The 10,358-nt window shown below is 47.2% G+C and overlaps 1 protein-coding gene across 4 annotated transcripts in view; it reads right to left on the bottom strand.

The window, feature by feature from the left end:
- Nucleotides 1–1,745: 1,745 nt before the first annotated feature.
- The window catches only part of SH3PXD2B (SH3 and PX domains 2B), a 124,570-nt gene continuing 115,957 nt past the window's right edge, over nt 1,746–10,358 (bottom strand). For all 4 annotated transcript variants that reach the window (XM_032801487.2, XM_032801489.2, XM_032801488.2 and 1 more), the window contains 3 exons: nt 9,822–9,871; nt 9,050–9,175; nt 1,746–6,837 (listed from right to left, as the gene is read on the bottom strand). In XM_032801487.2, the coding sequence (XP_032657378.1) occupies nt 5,305–6,837; nt 9,050–9,175; nt 9,822–9,871 (1,709 nt within the window). In that variant the 3' untranslated portion in view covers nt 1,746–5,304. The remainder of the gene's footprint in view (nt 6,838–9,049; nt 9,176–9,821; nt 9,872–10,358) is intronic.

Raw genomic sequence — 10,358 nt, 5'->3', positions numbered from 1 at the left:
TTTTTTTTTTTTTTTTTTTTTTAGGCACAGCTTGGGCAAGACCCATTTTCTTGGCTGGACATTATTTATGATATACACATCCAACCCTCACCAACTTCCCCAGGTGTGTGTGGAGGTTCAGCAACTGGGCCAATGAAATGGGGCACAATGAGCAGCAAAGCACCACAGGATTATTGTTTGGAACAGGTAGGAGAAATGACAGTTCTGTGCTAATGAACCTGGGCCTCCATGTGGATCTTTGGATTCAAGGTACCTATTTCTTACAGGGCTAAAATGAACAGAAAAGAGCTCAGGGCATCTAAAAGCAGATTACACCGCCCCATGAAGCTCTCTCCCTGAATAAATACACTCAGCCTAAGTTTAAGCCTTTCAATAAAGTGCCGCTGTGTAATTTCAATTATAAATACTCAGGGCTGGCTCTGAGAGCCACGCTCCCTTGGGTGAACCTGTTATGGGACAAACTTGCATACACCATTCACCCCATACTATGCTATCTATACAGCATTATATTAAGCTTTATATGAAGCAATAACAAATTCAGACTTACTGCTCCTCCCTGGTGTTTGCTGCTTCTTCGCTTTACCTTTCCATATCTGTGTCTCTTCTCCTCTGTTGCTATTAACTGCAGTAGAAGCATCAGTGGACAAAGAGCTGCTCCTTCCTACACTGTCATGATCCTCCAGTGCTTACTGTACACGATGAGCTCTGATTACCAGGAGAAAGGCCAATTGGGCATTTCATTCATCTCTACTGGGGGCCAACCCAGAACAGGGCCAAGAATCTGCCTATTGTATGCACCTGATGTCTCTTGTCTAATACTTTGATGGTATGCTATTTGAGGCAGGGGCTGTGTTTTTGTTTTCTTTGCACAGCAAACAGCACAATGGGTTCTTGGTCCATGACCAGGGCTCCTAGGTGCTAGCACACTACAAGTAATAATGGACTATGCATCATTTTCTAGCTTACATCTCACTCTTTCCATAGTGCTCCCCCTAGAAAAACAACTAGTTTAAAGAGCTTCACTTTGCAGCTAAACTCCATTGCACTCCCATTCTCTGTCCCAGGATGTTGGACTTATCATGGAGGATAGATCCACCACTGGCTATTAGCAGATGACCCATGCTCCAGCTGTCCCTAAACCTCTGACTGCCAGAAGCTGGGACTGTACAACAGGGAATGGATCACGCTATAATAGCCCTGTTCTATTCATTCCTTCTGAAGCATCTGGCATTGGCCACTGCTGGAAGACAGGATACTGGCTAGATGGACCATTGGTCTGACTCAGTATGGCCATTTTTACAGTCTGTTTAGCAGAGATGATCAGCAGCTCTTTGGATGGTGTTGACAGTCATCATAAAAAGATCTTCCCAGGAGGTGTTTGAAGAGCAGCTCCTCTGCTCCCAGCTAAGAAGTACAGACTGAAATGTGGGTCACCGGCTATTGTGATGGACACAAAAGGGCAAATAAAGTGATAAATGAAGAAGCTGCGCTGACACTGTGTAAAAACCTTGATGGAGGAGAGAAATCCCTTTCGCTCCCCAATGAGAACAGGCAACAAACAGAAGGGCCTGGTACTGTGTGGATCTGCTGTCACGCTCTAAAGTGGATGCATCATACTTTCCAAAATAACACTACATTGCAGCCCCCTAGCCCAGTGCCACCAAGACTCAACTTCCACAGTCAGCTCCTTAGCAGCACAAACACACACCAACCACAGACATGGTCACAATTCTGCTTGAAACCAGTCAAGCAGTTTTTTTTATTTAAAAAACAAAGCAAAAAAAAAACCCCTCTTCCCCCCCATACCAAACAAGCCTAATGGCAAAAGTATAGATATGGCATTTACATAGGCCATATCTACCTTCCTCAGGCACCCCTGCCCACCCACAGTAATGTAGAGATTTATACGTGTTTACATAGTATAAGGAGACAAACAAACAGTCTTCCATAGTTTGCAGTTGAGGCCTCCAGCCTGCCTGCGATACACCGAACTGAAGAGCCGCAAAGCCGGGTTTGTTATACAGAAAGTAAGAGTATTGTTCACCCACACAGCAAATGCTAATCGCTGAGCTGCATGGTGAAGGATTTCCATGGAAGGCAGGTACTTTGTAACAATGGGGGAGTTTAATGCCAAGGTACCAGGGAATCATATTTAAAATGAAACTCTGCCCTTCTCCAGTACCTTCTGGCTTAGGTTCTCAAAGTGCTTTGCAAGCATTAGCTAACTGAGCTTCCCAATCCCCCAGCAAGGTAGGTCAGTAAAATTACCCCCATTTTACAGACAGGTAAAGAAGGCATAGAGGTGACATACCCTGCCTGTGGTGACAGAGCTTCAGTAGCACAGACAGGGAGAAACCAGAAGGTTGTCCCCCCTGCTCTAAGCACTGAACCATACTATCTGTGTCTGAAGAGTTTTCTTGTAGATCCCAGATAAAAGGGAGGGTGTTATGTAGTAAAGTTCTCAGTCTCTTCCACACTGGGATCCTCTTTGCCAGCCTAAGACCCTTTCTGATTTCAAATATGGCAAGGGCAGGGCGGTGCAATACCTGGTCTGGGAAAGACTAGGAAGTGGCAGGGGCATTAGACAATTATTTGTGTCCTCTAAGCCAGCTAGTTTATAGGGCTTGTGATCCTTTGAAGTGTTACCACCACTTATACAGCAGGTGATGGTAACTAACCCATAGCTATGTAACGCCTGTGCAGTAACCACAGATCAATCCTGTGATTATCACTGTAGTTGGCTCAATGTATTAAGAGTTCTACAGCATGAAGCATTCATTAACACAGTCTCAGCATTTAGTCTGGGGGAAAATAGCCCTAATTTGGCACCAAAGCAACAGAAATGACATTGTCTCACTGAAACGGAACAAAGATCAATGAAGTCTAAGTGTGACAGAGAGAGCTGAAATACTATAGGGAAAGCATGCACAGTGTCTATATTTGCTGGTTCAAGTACAAACCCACCTGCACCCTGCAGGTACGTATTCAGGATGGCTAAGCCATGCCACTGCCCATGCTACCACGGCCACACTGCTGTCTGTACTTGTGCTAGCTCTCATCAAGCTAGCATGAGTATGTGTATGCAAACTAACAGCACAGTAGCAGCCCAAGGCTAGTGAAAGAGAAGGGACACAATTCTGTCTAGTACCTTCACAACTCAAAGAAGATATGAACAAAGTTTTACTGCTGTCCAGCCCACTTTTAACCCATAATCAGCCACATCCATATTTACACAAAGGAGCAGTTTTAACTAAGCAAAGAGATGCAATGCAGCAACGTTGCAGGGTTACATTTCTACCCGATTCTGCTGGGAGCATATAAGCACATCACCAATACTACATGAGTTACCTTGCATTGTTGGATCCTATTATAAAGTATTTACCACGGGTCACCAAAAACAATGTGATTATTAGTTACCACATGACCCACAAGCAGCAATCTTATAAAGCTCTAGACAAAGGGAAAAGAGAGAGGGGGATGGAGAAAGAGAAATAGACATGTACAGTATGGTTCTCATTAAGTTTGTGCTCTATAAACTAAGACTGATAATCCTACATATACCTTCGTGATAAAGACTTGATGAATAGTAATGGAGTTAAACGAATAGTTGTCCAGGGGATGGGACTGTGTGCACGGGGACAAAATGCCCTGATATGACTTGTCATGCTGCATCAATAAGGTTGCCAGTATCTGATTCTGTTAGACTGCGCTTTTGTTGGAACCTGTGCAGAATTCCATCTATGGAAACTGTATCTGTGGAGTCACTTCTGCAGTGCTTACTGCTACAGTTAGCATGGGGCAGGTGGGAAGGAGCAAGTGGTAATCCTCAAAAGTGGGGTTTAAAACTCTTCTAGGCTCAAGAAGGCACTGCGCTGAATCCACAGCGAGTTGAATACAAAAGGAAAGAAAGGGATGTGAGGGAATGACAGCCAATCAGATAAAATCTACTTTCCTCCTGGAATCAGCAACACTGCAAGCAAGTGGGGTTAGTCCAGGCAGGCAGGAGGGTGAAAATGTTGAAATATACTTTATTTTAAGTGAAACCTCCAAGCACACCGACATATGCACAGACACGGAGGACACAGTGGAAGTATCTCGAGAACAGCTTGAAAGATAGATGAAGAAACAGGCAGATAAACCATTTCAGAGAGAGTTTAACAAGCCCAGTATGGTTAGGGGATGAGAACTCTTTAAATGGGAAGCAAGGTATCAACAAAAGGCACTACATTCTCCCACCCCAAAGGAAAGCAAAACAAGGGAGAGCCAAGCCTAAGAGAAACAGCAACACCTGAGTACCAGAAAAGTCATACATGCTCCCCCCTCCTTTTTCACCTCCAGGGACCAAGTCCACACTCTGGATTGTACTAGATGATACCAGCACCTTCTCGCTCATGATCATCCAAGTTCTCTTTGCCAAGCCCGTTATGAACCATGCTGCATATAGTTCTCTCCAGCCACTGAAATGAAATGTGACACAGCTTGCCTGAATCACCATCAGCCACAAGTCGGAGCAGGGCCCTGGCCCAGCACAGAGGATCCTCCATTCCATTAGTTTATCTTTTTTAAAAAATAAAATGATATTTAAATTAACACACATCTTGTACAGGAAACAAGAGGTAAAAGGACTGTGTTTGATAGTACAAGCAAGCAAGGCACAAACTTAACTGGATTGTGACACATGGCCATGAGTGAGCATGTTAATGCACACACAGCTATATGGACCTGATTTTACAGTACTGTTTCTCCCTGCCCCCATGGTTTCCTGTGGTTCCTATGTATGGCCGGACTTGGTTATACAGTATCAGACATTTAACAGTGACCCTGAGCCACCAGGAAAAGCAACTCTTTTTGTTATTCCAGATTCCATTTGGTGAGTGAGGCTGGCTTCATTTCTTTACCTGGATCGTGGCTGAATTTCCTGTGGTTTCCCTGTTGTCACATCAAAAAGCCTAGTGGGCACCAATAATTTTTCTAGGATAGGGAAGGAACTGCGTTAGCCAACATACACCAAGAAGCTTGTTGAGAAACAACTTCACATGTCCATCTACAGGGACTGGGCTGCCATAGATGGACAAAGGAGGAAAGTATTTCCTATGAAGGGGGGAGCAGATAGAACAGGAATGAAGGCCTAGCTGCGTTATGTCAAGCCTGCTTCTTGAATTCTGCCTCAGGAATGGCACAAATTGGAATGTACAGTATCCCGCATATTTTTAAGCCAGCATTATAGAAAACTATAAATTAATAAGCTAATTAAATACTCGGGTGAAAGAACAGGAACCTTCAACTGTGTAAACTGAGGGCAGACTATGGCTTCTTCCTTAGATAATTGGAGGGAATCCAGCCCTCCCAACAAGGTCCCCCAGTTAGGACCTTGCAAAACCACCAGCCGCTGCTGTTCTTCTCACGAACTTCAAATAAGGTCCCTTCTTTAAAGCTGCTGGTCTCTTCGTCTCCTTCGAAATCTGCCACAGCCACATAGAGGACTTCTTTGGAGATATCTGGACTGGTGAAGGGGGCAGCTGTCCTCTCTCTGGCTTCCCCTCTCTCCACCTGCTTGGATGTTACCTTTGGGCCTAAGCTGCTTTTCCCTTTGGCTTCATCTTGGCACAAAGCAGGCAGGAACGGTTTGGCCTTTGGCGGAACCAGCATGGGCCGGCCAGGCACCGAGGCAGCTCTGATTTCAGGCACTTCCCTCTGTGGGGCTTTCAGCTCTGCAGTCGGACCAGAGGAGGAGGATACCACTTTCTTTGGAGGAGGAGGTCTCCTGGGTGGCACCACTGGCCGCTGAAGTGGTGGCTCTCTGGGAGTCGGGGAGCTGTTCTTGAGCTCACTGTCAGCCATCTTTGGCAGGCTGAAGGGAGCTCTGGTTGGAACCTCCTTTGGGATCTGGCTATCCTGTTTGGTTGGGGGTCTGCTCTCCATGCTCGGTCGCTCTTGAGGCCTGCCAGAAACCTCTGCTGGGAGCACATTGTTATTGAAGACATTTTCAGTAGGCATGGGGTCCTGCTCCGAGGGTTTCTCTTGGGACTTTGCAGGTCTGAGCTTGCTTCTCAGATTGCCAATGTCCAGTTTATCATCTGCCTGAGGTGGGTCTGTCCTGGGGGCTGCAGTTGGTTTTGGCCTGATCTGAGGTTTTGATTTCAAGAAGGGATTCTGGGTCATTGGCTCAGACTTGTCTTCTGGGGGCTCAGCTTTTGGCTTGGCTGGCTTGACAGTGGGTCGGAGGTTCGGCTTCTTCACTTCTTTGGCTGACACCTTGTGTCCGCACTCCAGGCCCATTTCATTTTTCAGCTGGAACAGTTTTCCTTTTTCTGTTTTCAGCTCTGGCTTCTTGCTGTCCCTCGGGGCGGCTGTCTGCTTTGGAGGGATCATTGGCAAGATCATGCCCGGGGGCTTGGGTGGAGGCCTTTGCCTCTCCGTTAACTCACCTTCGGATTTAATGATCGACTCCTTCCTGGGTGGGAGGCTGGGCTTCTCCTCTGTATCCAGATCAGAGATCTCCTCATACCCAGCAGCTACATCACCGCTCTCCGAAGGGGCACTCTTGAGAGCCTCCTTTCCCTTCCAGTCTTTGGCCCATTTCATTCCACAGTCTATACCATTAGTTGGAGCTTCAGGCAGAGGCCTTGATGGCCCAGTGGCTTCTTCATTGGTGTTGCTCTCCACAGTGGCCTCGCCAAGCTGGAGCTGGGCCATCTCATTAGGCAACGGTGCTAGAAAATTAGGTCTAGAAGCATTGCTAGTTTTCTTGTATTTATCAATAAAGGTAGCTGGGGCCCAGCCTTCCTTCTCCTCAATCTGAATGTACCACCAGCCACTCAGGTTCTTCTCGATCACCTGGAAGAAGAAACACGACCATCACATCTTAGAAGTACATAATCAGGCCTCTCTGCACAACGGCTGCCTATGAATCAAAGGGCAAAAAGAGTGTGGCCTAGAAATGGGGGCTCTCACCTCTGAAACGTTGGACCATGAGCATGAAAGGGAGGCAGCAGGTACAATGGGCCAACAAATAATAAAGATAATAATACCACCTCTCGTCTATAGTGCTTTTCATCCAGAGATCTCAAAGCACTTTATAAGAGAGGGAATTATCCTCGTTTTACAGGTGGGGAAACTGAGGCACAGAAAGGTGAAGTGACTTGGCCTAAACTCATCCAGCAGGGCAGTGGCAGAGCCAGGAAGAGAACTCAGGTTTCCCCAAGTCCCAGTCCAGTGCTCCAGGTACTAGACCTCACTGTTGTCAACTCCACAAACCCAGGCTTAAAACTTGATATAGTCATAAGGGAAGTGAGTCTAATGGATTTAAATCAAGTTTTTACTACTGCCACATCAGAACACTCCGCATGTTGGACATGACTGGCAGTGCAAGAGCAGGGGGCCTGCAGGAGGAGTTTCATGAGAAGAGGTGAGGATAGAATTGCAAGGGGTGCCCTAGGTCAGGACTGAGATGCATTGGCAGAGCTGTTTGTTATTTCAGTCCTGGGTCCCTCTCACTACAGAGAATGGTTCAGGTCAGAAGAGAGGTGGATTGGCAGAGCAGTGGGGCTGGAATAGCAGAAGGGCTGCAGGTCAAGACAGAGGTGTACCAGCATATGTGTAGGGGGGGAAGCTGTCTCAGTGCCTGCACCTTGTCTGGCCTTAGCTGATTCTGGCCCATGTTTTTAAACCCACATGCCCATTTGGAGATACAGGCTTCTCTACATTTTCCATTTTCATGAGCACCAAATTCACAGTATTTTTCAAAAGAAAAAACATCTCAGGCACACCAGCACATGAGGGAGGTTCTGCTGGGTTCAGAGTCACCTTTCAGCTCTATCTGACCCTGAACAGGAGATAAGGACAGTTTGAGATTTTTCAAGACTTCAGAGGAGAAAAAAAAATCAAGACATATAATGCAACTAGCCACTGGGTGACACTGTTGAGCCATCCAGCCAAGACAGTTACCACACGCAGATCACTGAAACCCCCAGCCACTGATGGCATGGTAAGTTAGATTGTCCTGGATCTACACTAGAAAGGGTTTGCCAGTGTAGCTATACCAGCAAGTGGAGATGCGGCTTCCACTGTCCAAGTGAAGACGCAGCTTTTATACTGGCAAGAGAGTCCTTTTGCCAGGATAGCCTATACCAGGATTATTTTGCCCGTATAATGGCATCTGTGTTAGGGCTTCTACTAGCACAGCTACGCCAGCAGAAGTGTGTGAGATTTTTTCAGACTCCTAACAGACACAGATATGCTGGCAAAACTTTTAAGTGTAGAAGAGACCTGTGACTAGGTGAATGAAAGCCCCATCTCTGGAAGGAAGAAGAACCTACCACTATTAGTCAAGAGGCTTCCAATTGCCTCTGGTGCAGGAGCACAGCACCCTGGCACTGGGCCAAACACAAGAGTCCACTAGGGCATTTGAGGGTCAGAGGCTCCAAAATGCTATGAGCATGTGGAAGATCCCTTCCATGTACCGGAGACTCATTTTGCCTGGCACAGAATCAACCCTCCAAGTGCACAGATGGGGCTACCACCAGGATTCAGCCTCTCCCCGGGGCAGCTAATAGTGCCTCTATGACCAGCAACAGACTCCACGTCTGGAAACCCACTCCATGGGCTAACAGGATTTGGGAGTGGTGCGACACACAGCCCACCAGGACCAGAATCCACCTCAATAGGCCATAATAGCATAAGAATGGCCATACTGGGGTCAGACCAAAGGTCCATCTAGCCCACTATCCTGTCTTCTGACAGTTGCCAATGCCAGGGTCCCCAGAAGGAATGAACAGAACAGGTCATCATCAAGTGATCCATCCCCTGTTGTCAACTCCCAGCTTCTAACAAACAGAAGCAGGGACACCATCCCTGCCTATCTTGACTAATAGCTATTGATGGACCTATCCTCCATGAACTTATCTAGTTCTTCTGTGGACCTCACCCATGGATAATCTCAGTGGGGGTTGATGAGAGGGTGATCCCAGACTCACTCATGGTGAACTGAATGGGTGACTTAGAGAAGGAGAAGTGAGAGGGAGGGAGGGAAGATGGCATGTAGTCTCACCTCCACTTTCATTCCTGCGTGGAAGCTGATGCCATCGGGGATGATGGTCTGGAAGTCAGCAATGGTGTAATATTCTTCTTCCACTTGGGGAGGGACAGGAGGTTTAGGCAGGTTCAAACCACGTGGCTATTGCAATAAAAAACAATAATCCAGCTCATCTCTCGGAAGACATGTTCAAACACCTGCATGGATGGCTCACAATGGCTAACTAGCCAGAGAGAAGGAGGCTGCCAGACAGCATCACTAGCTGACCCACTTGGCACACTGAGCACAGACACAGACATTAACCCTGTCTTCAGGCTGGACACAAATTTGTCCAGATTGCTTTCAATGGCACATCTGACTCAGCTACTATTCCTGTAGGCTTGCCAGCCCCAGGGAAAGGGAGCGGGTTTGCAATCTAACCGTGGCAAGTCTGTAACCTATGGGACAAACAATTTATTCAATCCAACCATCCCCTTGACTTAAAAAACAAAGTTTTGCTTCAAGAATAAATACAACCAGATGAGTGTTTATGGCTGCAGGGAGGCCCTGCCCTTGCATTAGATACATCTGCATGCAACAGAGCTGTTGTACATGGAGAGATCCCAAGCAGAGGACGTGAAGGAACCAGAGCTCCCTTCTGACAGAAATCTCCCATCTCTTCTGCCCCAGAAGCTTCGTTCTCCCGGGATCCTGAGCCAAGGGAAACACAAACGTCTCTGGCAGAGGGACTTTTCCCCTGGGGAGGTGGCAGTGATGGCAAGTGGGAGAGCTGGGTCCAGTCACTTACTATAGTGAGATCTCGGCGAGGAGGGGGCCTCTGCCTCATCTTTGGCGACTCTGTGGAGAAACAATTCCAGATTCCATTGAGGTTTGAGGCGCAATGTCCAGACATGTTACCAAAAGGACACGTTTCAGAGGAGAGCAGCAACAAACCCCACATCCAAACCTTATGCCCTTCCCTCCCCACAGAGTGCAGCATTTCTCCTAAACAGAGTCAGACAGAGCATAATCCATTCAGGAACTACAGGGACCTAGAGTCTTTCCAGCACACCCAGCCCTTTGCAGAGATGCCAGTGGAGCCCAACCAGAAGCGAAAGCCACAGTGCACAAGTGGGCATGCATGGGAAGGGGGAAGCTGGGTGGCATGTTAGTGCACTTGCCTTACCCATATAGAAACCTGCATTCAAACCCGGTTCAGTGATTAACCTTGCAGAGAGAATGCAGAAGCACCAAGGGGGATGAGATGTGCTTCATTCATGAGAAAGGAGAATGGGAAGACTTGGTGGAGGGTGAGCAGAACCCATGTTGGTCTTTTCCCCATTAG

The sequence above is a fragment of the Chelonoidis abingdonii genome, chromosome 7 (genome assembly GCF_003597395.2).
Source record: "Chelonoidis abingdonii isolate Lonesome George chromosome 7, CheloAbing_2.0, whole genome shotgun sequence".
Lineage (NCBI taxonomy): Eukaryota > Metazoa > Chordata > Testudines > Testudinidae > Chelonoidis > Chelonoidis abingdonii.
The sequence above is the reverse complement of the archived record's forward strand: the minus strand, read 5'-3'. Positions and strand labels throughout refer to the sequence as shown.